The sequence below is a fragment of the Bombus bifarius genome, unplaced genomic scaffold (assembly GCF_011952205.1).
Source record: "Bombus bifarius isolate JDL3187 unplaced genomic scaffold, Bbif_JDL3187 scf7180000010271, whole genome shotgun sequence".
In the NCBI taxonomy this organism is placed as follows: Eukaryota; Metazoa; Arthropoda; class Insecta; order Hymenoptera; family Apidae; genus Bombus; species Bombus bifarius.
The window spans coordinates 4,411,118-4,425,020 of record NW_022885586.1 but is presented as its reverse complement, the minus strand read 5'-3'; the positions used below and the strand labels follow the sequence as shown (position 1 = coordinate 4,425,020).

The 13,903-nt window shown below is 38.3% G+C and overlaps 1 protein-coding gene across 5 annotated transcripts in view; it reads right to left on the bottom strand.

Moving 5' to 3' along the window:
- LOC117216634 (basement membrane-specific heparan sulfate proteoglycan core protein-like) overlaps positions 1-13,903 on the bottom strand; it is a 175,815-nt gene that overhangs the window by 81,177 nt on the left and 80,735 nt on the right. For all 5 annotated transcript variants that reach the window (XM_033463512.1, XM_033463510.1, XM_033463511.1 and 2 more), the window contains exon 3: positions 11,548-11,693. In XM_033463512.1, coding sequence (XP_033319403.1) covers positions 11,548-11,693 — 146 coding nt within the window. The remainder of the gene's footprint in view (positions 1-11,547; positions 11,694-13,903) is intronic.

The window sequence follows — 13,903 nt, the reverse complement described above, 5'->3', positions numbered from 1 at the left end:
CACGGATCCTCGACAGAGTTTCAACAGGAAAGAGAAAGAAGCAGAGACGAGCTTAAGGTTTTAATTTATAGCTGGCGGACCCACCCTTAATCTGGCAAATCTGTAGAGTGCCGTGTTACTCGTAAATAACCAAGGCAGAAAGTATTATTTTGTATGAAAAACAAACTGAAGACAAGAAATTAATACCTGTCCCTTTGTATCGCGAAATAAACCGTAGCAACTAATCCTTCTGTAATACTCTACACACCTGCGGAATTATAATATCTCGGGTTAGATACGTAAGAATGATACTTCGCTGTGTCGTTTTTTCAAATCCTTTTTCAATTTCAAACACAGATTGCATAAAACATTAAAGTCTAAGAGAAAACAAAAGAATCGAAATTTTTCATTCATTACGTTAACACAGTACCTTTCTAAATGAAATTCTCAGTAGCTTGAATTTATCTTTGCCTGTAGTAAAATTTAACTTTGACTTAAATTTTCAATGCGCTTTTTTAATCCTCTTATATTTGATGCAGCGTATAGTATTACATTTTCACAAGTCATTCGCTAAATCTGTTTTTCGCAAAACTTGAGATAATTATGTACAACGTTCCAAATATATTTTGCACCTGACACTGTTACAGCAGCGATCAACTAAAGCTCGTTCGTGATAAAATCGTAAAGCAAGCGATTAATATACTGAATGAAGAAGACGTAGCTATTAAGCATAAAAATGAACATTTCCTCCGCTGTAAAGTCACGTTCTATTAACTCTTACGATCGTCACGATTTCGACTGGATGGCGTCAGTCTTACATCGAGTTTCCATTAAGAAAAGATTCTCGTATCTCTGTGGCTTGAATCCCGGCACAATGGCCGTATCATTAGACTAGCACCCGCAACAAAAGGATACGGATAGCGGATACGATTAGTCCAGCCTGGCTGCTTGATACCGGCTTTTCTTACCTAGTCAACCGGTATCGCGTAACATTTTACACAGCCGCGGTTGACAACAATACCCACAATCCTTTCTGCTTCTTGTCGTTTACCAGTTTCAGTTATATAAGATTCCTCTTTCTCCCTCGTCTTTTCTTTATACCATAGTGCATTAGGACGTGGTCGAAGCAGACGAACGATACAGCGGGAATGATAATGAGAAAAGTCGGAGATCAAGCGTAAATTTTATTTTTCTCGGAGAAATGTATCGTGAAGAACTCGGGGAATGAAAAAGAGCGAGCTCGTTTTGTTTCTAGCGAAGAACGTAGCATGCTATCGTGAAAATTTTTCAAGTATCCCAAGGCATTCTATGGCATCTCGTATATATTTTACGAGCGGCGCGCAATGAACATCGGCGAATCACCAACAATATAGTTCAACTTTTATTGTGCACCGTGTACGCGGAGTATGTAAAAATTGTTCAAACGTCAATCCTGAATCAAACGTTTCGCGTGAAATTGATGAATTGATATGCGAGGAAATGAACCAATGTCAAATTAATCCGCTTGGCAACTAAAATTCTTTTCCGTTGTATTGTGGATTAATTAATTGTTTAATGGACGAGGAAATATGCACGAAGGAGCCACTAATATTCTTTTATAACGTCGGAAAAGGTAATATTTCATAAATTATCGCGATACGTTCATTATCAAGACATCGTTAATTTTGTTTTATTAATGAATGGCCAACGTGTCTTTCAATGCGTATACCGATTCACTTTCTGTATCGTATATTCGTACATACGTTTACAGTCAGGCGCAAAAGTTTACATACACCTCCTTACATTTGGAATCGAATATTTTATCTGTTGGAATCAGATGCACATTTATAAAAATAACATTTGATCGTTCTATCTGTTAATTACAAACTTCTATAAATATCCTTCTTAATATTGATAACATTAAGTATCTTCTAATTATTAATAATTCGTCCTAAATCTTTTACGAGTTTCATGTTTTTTCTCCATTCCTCCTGCAAACATTTTAACACTAACGAGGAAATACAAAATTATTGTACATCGTTGATATGTGAACGTAACTAGTTCTATAACCAAATTTGTTTTGAGTTTTGTAATTTTTTTTAATAAAATATACAGGATATATAATATTTATAAAATTTGTGATATGTTAGTAGACTCTCGTGACTGACTGTACCCAGCAACTCTGCAAGTAATTCAAATCTATCCAGATGAATACAACGAACGTATCAATCATTAACGAACATGGCTTCCATTATATTGTAAAAAGCAGATGCTGATAAAACGATTATCATTAAGACCCCATCATTTTACCCGAATAGAAGAGAGTGAACAAAGTGACGAACTCATTACGAGGAGAGTTACCTACTTCAAAAATTTTTCCTAATAGCCTCCCGCGTTCGCGAACGATGTCTCATAGACTCTCTCCTTTTTAGTCCCGGAGGCCACATTTTTAATAGTGCCCCCTCTTAAATTATGTCTGCGACCCGCTGATAAAAGCTGGAAGGCATTTTTAGCATCGACCGTCATCGACGCCTAGCATTCTCCGTCAGTTCTCATCCCCCTTCCATTTTTCTTTCACCCTCGACTCGAGCTTCCGCGTCTTTTTTTCTATGGCTCGTGTCGCAACTCTCCTCTTTCGATATCCACCAGCGAGGACGTAGCTCATTTTGCCCGGTTTAATAGATCACGCTACGACAGATTTGGTTTTTTACTCGAGATAATAATAATTTCTTTTTCAGGAAAAATAATTATCGGAATCCCATCGCCTTAGTCAACCATCCCTATTGATAAATTGCGCTTTTCTCTTTGTCTGCTAATCATAGAATTTTTTGTGTATTTGTGGTTCATAGACAGAGAGCAGCAAAGTTTCGAGAACGTTTCGAGGGAAAAGAATAATTTATATTACAAACAAAATAATTCAGATAATCGAATATGAGATTTTTCTTAAAAAAAAGTTTCTTAAGTCAACTCTCAGGAAAATTATATACCATTTTAGGAATCTATATAATGAAAAACATCTTGTAACGTTTCGTACGTTCCAGCTTGTATATTTATTGCCTTTTTAAAATTCAATTTGTTCAAAGCTTATGATATGTAGCATGACATTGGAATGTTAATGAAAATTTAATCTTTTATCAATCGTACAATTTTCTATATATCCTCGATTCATAAACAGAGTGAATAGTAAAGTTTCGAGAATATTCTGAAGGAGAAAATAACTGGAAATGTTGAATGGGTTCGTTTCTTGGCGATAAATGTTTACGACAGCCAGCTTTGAAATTGGAGACTTTGTGATGTATTACGAATACAACTTGCAGTAGGAAAGTGGGTTATGATAGATTTAAAATTCTTAACGGCCAAATCAAAAACTCGTAGCGTCTCGGAGGAACGTGTAAAGAGCAGTTTTCAGGAAGAATTTGGAAGCGTTTCATTTTGTTAAGTCACAAGTTCCACGAAAGCCAGTGAAATAAGATTTGATTACGCTTTATCATTTATCCATGTTATTTCGTGCTGAATAAATAAGTACCGATAGAACGAAGGAAAAGGAAAGAAATGAAAGAAAGAAACTATTCAGTGCTCATGAAATGGTTCGAAACGGGTGAATCCGAACGAGCTTTGGGCAATAAAAGGCTGAAAGAAAATAATTTTGTCGAGACTTCATCGTCCATGCGACGGAAAATGACTCCCTTCGCCTTTAACAGACAGCTCTCAGAATGGTTTGATAACTCGAGAAGTCTCGGTTCAAGATTACTCGAGTTAACGAAGCGTACCGTCGTTCGCCAAGTGTTTAAAGAAGTTTCGCATTTAAAGTCAATCTTCCGGCTATTTGTTACAACTGAAAAATACGTTTCTTTTTCATCTACCCTAATGAACTTTCTGTGAATTCTTCAATTGTGCCAATAATAAGGCTAGGTGAAGCCTATCACACAATGACCAGTTTTCTTCAATGACTGAAGATTCAAATTCAAATGTTCCAATATCAAAATATTTCAATTTTCGAACCCTCAAATTCTCAAATTTAAATTGACTAGGATTCCTAAACCAATCCTCCACAGTTTATCAAATTTATTACGCAAGCTCTGCTATACGTGATCCCAAAGCGTCATTATTACACTGCGGATACTTATGCAAATTCATATTTTTATGAATATAATAAAAAAAAATGGAATTTCAATATTTAATACATTTTCGCGTACTACGTACATCGTATTCATTTTTGCGTCTTCAACTTTCCTTAAACATCTAGAAACTTTCCAGACTTTCCTAAATGTAAAAAAATCGCCCAAAGTCAAAGGAACCTACTGTAGAATGGACGATTTCTTTTCATCAAGATCTAATCTCACTACTTTGTTTTATCTTTCAGGCTTGATAAAATTAGCACGTAGTACATGTACCTATCACCGTTGCAATTTGTCACATGTCAGATTTCAACAAAACAAGGGGGTTTGCTTATCATTCCGATCGAATCTCTAGCAAGGCAACATCATGCGTCCTTTCGAGTTCCATCGACAGGCTTGTTCTGCTCGTGTCTCCTTGATTCGCAACCGCAATAACCACGTCAATTCAATTCGTCCATAGAGTCGATAGAAACGGCAATAAAGCCACTTTGATCGACGAAATTTAGTCGATCACACCCACAATCAGTCTAAGCGTCAACCCGGTAATTTCTGTTAGATGCCGCACTTTGTCCAGCAGCTTTCGCGAATTCGTAATGGTCGCTTTTAGTTTTTTATCCGCGCTAAGCCGTCGTAAAACTGATTGAAGAGAATCTCATAATAATGTTCGTGCGATTATGGATTATTTTCTTCGTATATTGTACTTCTCAACACCATTCGTTTTATAATCTATTTTATTGATGATTTTATATTCTATTTATATCTACATACGTTTGAAAGTATCTAAGATGCATTAATTAAACGTTTACAGTGTTCACAGAAATCCCGTCCCGATAAAATTTTACATTCTTGTGCTTTCTAATCATATTAGGTATTAACATTAAAAAATTTACAACAAATGGAATTCATCAGTTTGACTTGTTACTACTTGTTACTATCGTGCCTTTAACTTCATATTGCATCCTATATTTTATTGTCTGGAATCAATTCTACTGGAAATACGATTTTGTTCGTCGATGAAGAGGAATTGTTAACTGCATTTACTAGGTTTTAATTGGGAATTATAATTCACGGCCTCTCGGCGATTACCCTCGGATTCTTTTAACTGCAAACGAAGAGGATTCTCACTATCCCAGTTTCCCGAAGAATCAAACAGCTAGCGGGGTCCTCGTGTCCGTTTCACCTCCGTCCACCGTAAATACAGATAAAGCTAATTGAGAGCAATCGTTTGACCGAGACGGACGGTACTCCTTTAATTCTCCGGATAGAAGATAAAAGCTTCTTCTCGATTGCGCCTCGTCATCCCCTGATCCCTTCCCCACAGTCTACTATGTTATTGTTCCAATCTCCACCCGCGTTCATTGCCCATGGTATTAGAAGAATCGTCGAACGATGACTGTACCTGCACATATATGTATCTCGTATATTAAAGGATACTAACACTCCTCGTGGTTTCTGGTCCTCGTTCGTCCTCGTTCGTCCTCCAATCCGCAAATATACGCTATTGAAAATGAACGGTGGCGTGCAAGTGGGCGTGTCTCGCGTGGTGCTCCTAGATGGACAGGATCCTCCGACCGCTGTGCAAACTCCGTAGGACAGAGGCTCGTAATCGAGAAAGACTAGGGGGACCGGTGAGCTTTCCTCGAGAGTCCAGAAATCCTCGAGAATGCCGTTCGTTCGCAAACACTCGTCCTAGGCGGGGATTAGGAAGGAAGAATCCCGTGTCTCTCAGTCGGCTCGCTGACGATTGCATTTCTCGGTTCTTCCAACAGAAATTGTTTCAATTCGACTCTCTGTCCCTTTAGTCGGAGAGCCGACGCGTCGATTACGAGATTAAATCGGACTTAGTCCACCCTTCCCCTCTTTTCCCCTTCCGCATCGTGGCGTTCTTCGATGTCCCGGCTTATTTCACCGGCGTGGAAAACAATTTCCTGGATTCACCGCAATTAAAAGTCGCTCGCCGCTTCTGCCAACTTCCTGCTTCCTTTACCTCTCAACGATCCCCGGATGGTGGCCACACCGAACCACCTTCTCGTCGATCGATCATCTTCGATTATTAATTAGCCCGGCTAATGATTCCAGGAGACACGAGAGCAGAGTGGCGGGTAATTAAGAAGAAACGACGAGGAGACCTTTTTGCCACGGTTAGAGGGATTATGATAAAGCAGCCTGTCCAAAGATAACATCTGTCTGCTCGAAAGCTGCTGCCTCTCGTCCTTTTGCTCTCCTACATCCACCAGCGTGCTGACTTGCATTTTCTTTGTTCATTACTGACCGTGTCCGGCACACAGGTTGCAGGTGGCTCGCGGAAACTGGAAATTTTTTCCTGGCCGGATTGCGGCCAACAAAGCATATTCATTGTTTCATACTGGCTAGTTCTTCCCAGAGGAAGGCACTCCTCTGCTTCCTTTATTATTCATACTTCTTTCTTTTAATTAAACTTCGCGTGGAGCGTGTTATAAAAGACATTCCGTTTTTAGTAATATGAAAAGAATTTTTATGAACTTTAGGATGAGCGATAATTTGAAAATATTTTTAGATCGTGTTTAATGAACAATGGTCGAAGATAGTTTTGGACAATGACATACGCACTACTGCAATTAACCTGTTAATGTCTTTAGTTAGCGTTTCGATAGAAGAGGCGAAACCCGCTTTATACGAGCGACAGCGATCGATTAATTTGTTCATTGAACTTTAATGAACGTAACCATAGTGCTAATAAGATATCTACTGCAAACGGTTCGTCTCCAACACAGGGTACATTACGCCCGTCCGAGATGATTGAAACTTCTTGGATCGGCCTCGCTGTAATTGGTATTTCGTATAATTAGTTGTCGTCGATTAGATTTACCTCTCTAAAACGTTGCCCTGGCTGTGTAAATATTTCAATGCACATATGGTCTCTTTAAATATTCTCCTCGAATCCATCTCGACCAAACAGAAATTTTTATTCACATTGCGAACTCTCTTTATGTATAACAGTGCCAGGAACAAGTAAATATATTCGAAGACAATTATTTCACCCTAAAGTCGTGCACGGCGTGTGATCGATGACAAACAGAAGAAACTCCACGGGCATCCGTGCTGAACAGCTGACACAAAACAACCGGTCGTCGTACTTCAACCCAATTTCCCCGGCAACTCCTTCATCTCAATTAACTACGCCCTTGTCGTCTACGCCAATTTACCATTTCCAACGAGCTAGCAAGAGCTGTCTGTCCTTCGTTAAACTACGATTCACCTGACTGAATATGCCATCCTAACTAATTCCTCGACATTTCGTTCCACGACTATTCGTTCCACGACTATTCGTTCCACAATTATTCGTTTCGCTCTTATGATTTACTCCGTGTCGTTACGCCATGTTCCATAGATTCTTCGTGCTGACATTTGTATCCTACATCATCGATGCCATTATGTCAATTGACGTTATCAGCAATGCCTATCTCTGCCGGAATCACTTGGAGGATTCACTATCTCGTTTATCGCGGGTGTGCGCATACAAATATACCTGTGTTACACACGCACACGGCTGCAAACACGTGCAACATTTCATTCGACGGCGTAGCTACCCCTACCAGCCCTCGGAAACCGGGTACACTGAACGTGGACCCCTTGTCGCTAGACACTGCATCCGTATCTTCGTGTGTACGTATCAAGCGACGCCCAATAAATCCACGGTTTAATTAAACTAAGTTTAAACGGATCCCTCCTGCCCCTGGTATAAAGCAGTTATATGTATTACGTTCCTGATCCGCCGCTAAATCAATTATCGGAGTTACACAAACGCCAGGGAGTGTCACGTGACTACACTTCGTCTCGGATGCCTCGATAAACCGTCTGACTTTTTATTACAAAACTGATTTTGATAATTACATAGGAACATATTTCGTCGATTTTATTGATTTTCTTATTCAGGTCAACATTCAGAGTAATATCGTTTATAAGTTTCAGATTCGCAGATACATATAAAAGTATCTTTTATATCATGTACTATATCTTTTAGGTTTAAATTCAAGTTTGACGTAGGATTTGAGTTAAGTTTAGATTAGATAATAAATAAATAGAAAAAAAAGAAATTGCAATCTATATGTGATTTTATGGTAATTATATAAAAATTGTAGAAAAAAGACATGACAACTGGACATTTCAGTGGAATTTCATATTTGTTTTAAAGTTCACCAATATAACTATGACGATTGAATGTCATCACAGTGCTAGTGAAGTTTCAACATGTTTCATAGAACACACTTAATGTACTCATAAAAGATTCCAATACTTTCCCTAACCGTTATAATTACTCTGATTTTTATTTACAAATGCATTCGTCTAATGCTCGAAATATTCCCGTAGAACGCGTATCTTTTCATTTTCCTTCGAAAATATCGTTTGGACAGTAAATTAACGTTCCCAGCTCGTTCGATACGCCGAAACGTTTACGTTCCATCGATCGATCGTGTGTGTTCCTGTGTTCGTTAACGCGACGGACAGGAAAGATAATGTTTTGCGAACGATCGAACTGTTTCCAATAGAAAACAAGTCGATGAATATGCGTAGCGAACGATTGATTAAGCGGGGAAAAAGCAAACCGACTAGATAGAATAATTAAATGGTCACTCTTGCCACGCGCATCACGAATTCCTTCTGCGGACTAGCATCACGCTGGTGTACATCGTACACGATTAAGCCTAAGCCATTCGAACTATTTGCGCCGGTACATGCGATGGGAAGGGCTCGATTAAACAGATCACTTCCGTGGAGCCGGCACGTTACAATCGTGCTGCTGCCCTCCGGTTGCAAACGAGATGCAACCCCCTCCACTATTTTTCTTCACGAAGGAGAGAACAGTGATCTAGCGCGAAGCAACAGTTTTCCAGGAGAATTTTAAGAAGCCCATATATCACCGTATCAAACCTACTGCATTATTCAGGCTAATATATAACCCTAATAAGTACCGAATAGATTTCACTCGACAATTCGCGGTGTTACTAATGCACCTTAAACACGATGCAGAATAAATAGAAGTACGGTTACTTGGAAGAAAAGTGTACGTGAAAATAGAGTAAAAAGAGAATAACGCCCTTCGTGAATTACAGAAAGCGTTTTACCACTTAATGGGGAAGAAACAACATGAAATTATGTAGTTTTTAATAAAAATATGCGATTAATGTATACGATCGTGCAGTGAGGCAATAAATTGAACGGCGTAGTAAGCGTGGAAAAAGAACCGGAGGATAAAGAAATCTCGACTGCGTGAAAGGTATTTAAGCAAAAATGTAAAGCATCTGTACTCCTTCTTATCATCTAAGGAATGATTTTATTTCATTCGAAACTGATCACTAAGTATTATCATTCTATATCTCACATTACGGATATTTATGAATTTACGAGAATTTTAAATACTCAAATATGTACAGAATGTGCAAAGGTTAAATATTCAAAGTAAACTATAAAGCTCTTTTCCTTTACTTGTATTCAGAAAAATATAAATTTTTGCATAAAATTCGATAGTATAATCCAAAATATTCGGTTTTGCACCGGCTGTATCATTTAACTCATTCTTCAATACACAGCGATGGACGTATAAATAGACAAATGTTCACTCGTATATTCGACCAATTATGTTAAAAATATTTCTATTTTTTCTACTATAGAGGATTTAAACATAAACTTGTACTACTATATTTTGCATGACAATTAAAAACTAAATTAAGTTGAATTTAATATAACTTTCCTTATTTACGTACTATAACATTTTTAAAATCTCCAAAAATTACATAATCCTCTACCCGACTAAAAATTCCTAATTCACTATTTAACATATATTCTTTGATCTTTGTTCACCTCCGTAGCCTCTACATTTGCGTTCGCCGCACACGCTTCTACATCTCATGTATGCATACAGTACGCCAAGTATTGATAGAGAGAAAGAGGCTTGGCTCTGTAACCACTTGGTTGAGTATACCTGATCGGTTCATTTGCCGCTGGCGAAGGTACAGTCACCCTGTGATCACTTGGCAATCCTAGTCTAACCTGCACTTGCTTCTTCCGCTACTAGAGACTCTCCTGTCCAGCAATTAAAGACAGTGCTTGAGCAGCACGGGCTAAAGACAGACACGCCGCTATTGACAAGTACAGGGAAGCATGTATGTATTTACGTGCATACACGGACGTCGAGTATTCAGCACAGATTCGAGAATGCGAGTCGAGGAGAAGAAGAGATTTAAGGGCTGTCTTTCTTGCTGCTAACCCGATGGACGTTTAGTGACGCGTTAAAGTAGACTCGAGTTGAACACGTGATGTCAAAGAGACATCGGTCGTAGTGAACATCGTATAAAAGCGGAACGCGATAGTCTTTGGCTGATGGATTCGCCCTGTAGTGTAAGGTAATTGAATTCACGACGACCGCTATCGAAAGAAAGGTGATTTTTATTGTCGGAACGTCGTTCACGAGCATCGAAAGAAGGCAATAGGATTTATAGTTTATAGCGATAGCGGCCGTGGCAACAAATGACGATTTTTATCTATCAAACTTTCCTTTCTATCGATGAAATTATACAGTACGGACGATACTTGATTTCGCTGAATCAAGACTAACTTACAGCGTCCACAATTAGAAACGAGGTGTGTCTATTATCTTAATTTCCCCTAATTTCTGCGATGATTAATAATTCACGCGAATCTCATGAACCGTGAGCAGGTGACCGGAAAATGTAGCAACAATATGCGTGTACGCGGCAATAAGTAAATATTACACAATCTCCACGGACGTGAGTCCGGGGCGAAAGCTAGTCATTACGCATATTGATACAGTTTATAGGTACGTATGCTAATGAATAAATACCAATAATTATGCGAAGATTTTGGTTCGCTGTTGTTCCTACCGATTTTAACAGTTCTCCCTCCGGCATTTAATGAACTGTATTGTGTTAGAAAATTATTGGTACCGGCTCGTTAAAGTTTGGCCGATCCTATCGGACCTTTCTCGTCCCGCCTAAAATTATTCCCGATTGTATTCATACAATTATTGTAAACGTTCCTGATGTACGGATTACGTAAAAGAAAAATACAACTGTATACAATCAGCCAACCGTAGTGAGTATATTGATTCATGGAATTAGTCGATAAATGAAATACCATGAAATATAAATGAAAATGTTCCCCTTCTCTTATTTTCTCTAACGATTTCGAAATGTTTTTGACGATAAACGATAAACGTTTGTCTACTAGTTTTTCCGCGAATATTATCGAATAACAGGAATATCCCGGAAAAAGTGATTCATTAAGTTGGCTATTTTATATGATTTGCTCAGATGATTTATGCAGCATCAATGTGTCACGAGAAAATAACGATTCGCTTGATTTATATCGAAAAATTGTATGATCCGCGATCATCGGTAGATAAATATTTACATAGACAACCCCAGAATGGTGGACGCTATAATATCCTTTAGAAAAATAAGTCGTCACTTACTACTCTGTCTCCAGGATGCTTCACGAAGCAATTCAATTCCGCTGTTTGACCAACGATGGCAGTAACATTTCGTGGGGCGATGTCGTCGAAATCTGGCTTGTTCAAAGGTTTACTTCCGGCGACCACGCTCGCCAGGCTTGATCCACCTGCAAAGAGTATGGACAATACCATTAAGGAAATTATCGTTTCGTTGAAACGTTTATTCTAAAGATTCGGAGGGAATTCTATTGATTATTAGGCAATTGCTAAAACTTTCAAGGTTTATTATCTCACTGGGAAAAACTGATACGTACGTGTAGATACAAACGAACTTCGTATCGGAAAGATTAACTCGGATGTTGTTCCAGAAACGAACGCTGTTTATCGATCGTTATGTTACATAGCAATTTCCGGTAACAGTTTTTGCTGTTAATATATCAGTGTGTGTTCCTTGCATCGTAAACGACACATACATCATATCGCGTCAAAATCAAACTACGTTAGCAAAGTACGTAATATGTGTGTGTATGTACGCAGTATGTTTTTTCGAGAGCATTCGTTCCGCCATATTGTATATTGATTCAATTGTATATTGAATATCTATACATTCGCGGTATCTTGATGCGATAATTGTTGCGAAAAACTTACCATAATTTCGATCGTTTCCACTGCATTCTCCCTAACTTCTTCCGTAGAAACGTCAATTAAAGTAGGCACTACACTACGCAATCGTTATTGCACGCGACCGACAACTAATACTACGCGCGAACGAGCGAAGAGGTTCATACCGAAGAGGTTGATTGCGCCGCACAGTAACTGAAGACGATTTGCGATGTGAAACCCACATTCGTTGTATATTTACAATTTTTTCTCGCGAACAGAATCTAGCCGCACTAAATGTAAACATACCGAGGCCGAGACACGTTTAGTAATGACGATAGTTATACCTTGGCGTACCAGATGGCGTGTCGCGAGAAACATCCAAGGATGTATGTATGTATGAGTATATTCTTACCTATAATACTTGTGTATTCACATATATTATAGTTTTAATCGAACTCTTTCAAAATGGTGACGTGGTATTTACACAGCTCAGCTAAAATCGAAGTGAAGTGCAACATATTACCAGAGGTAAGTAAATAAATTTGTAATTAAAGCACACAAGTTATTTAATAAACAACGATATTCAACTGGAACATTGATTAGCCTTTTTTACACGTAGTATTGATCTCATGATTCAATCGTCGAATATCTAAGTGTACGGTTATAATACTGTGATATGCAAGCTATTCTTTTACGGTGAATTATTATTTTTCTATAATCCTTACGAATTATTTTACCTACATTTATTGCATCAATATCTTAGATCGCTATCTTGCACGAATATAAAATTCTGCTTGATCGTTCGTTTTTATTTCGATAATATAGTATGATTGTTACATTCCGTATCAAACTAGCAAGTATTTTAATATTTATTAAGAGAGGCGTATTTATATTAGGTACATCACCTAGAAATCGCAATAAATATTCCGAGAGCATAAAATTTCGCAGTTATACGAACGCAAACGGTGAAATTTTCCCGCAGAAGCGCATAAATAATGGAGAAATCTATTCTTATTTAACAAGGCGTCACGGCAACAGAGGAGCGTGAGTATTTCTCGCAAAGTCAAAGTAAGTTGGATGAATATGGAAACTCTTCGAGCTTTACGTTCAAACGAGGTTAGACGATGCAGCTGCTTTGCAACATCAAAAGTTCTACCTCTTGAGTGAGCTGGTTGTTGCCGACTCGCTTTCTACCAACAGAAATGTATACACACACAAATGCACACACTGACGCGCACGCGGGTAATTCTAATAAGCACTTGATTAAGGATGAACTTCCAGCAATACTAATGCGTCACGGTATTGTGTATGGCCGTGGTACGCAATCACGGTTAACGTTCATGAAATACCGTGTTAGTTGCACCAGGACAGCCCATCGTCTTCTTCTTTGATCCACCGTTAATGCAAATAGTTCGCCAACTAATAATTTCGAGAATGCCTGGCTTCCCTGTGGCATGCTTCCATCCCTGCTTCGCCCCTAGCCTCACTGACCTTCGATTTAGGTACACGAAAACGGACTCTATCGTAATTTCATCATGAATGCAACAGTGAAAATAATACAACAGTATGATCTTGTATAGTAGGTAATTTGTCAACTAATCATTTAGTATAAATACCTCTTTTACAAGTTTGTAATTTTTTATGCTATTTTTTATCAAATAGGTCAGATAATGTATATTTTGCAAAATTTAATTTTAGAATTTGATTCATTTCATTATCAAGCTTGTCACTGTTATGCAAGGGTATTTATTAATATTTGTAATTTGAAACCTGT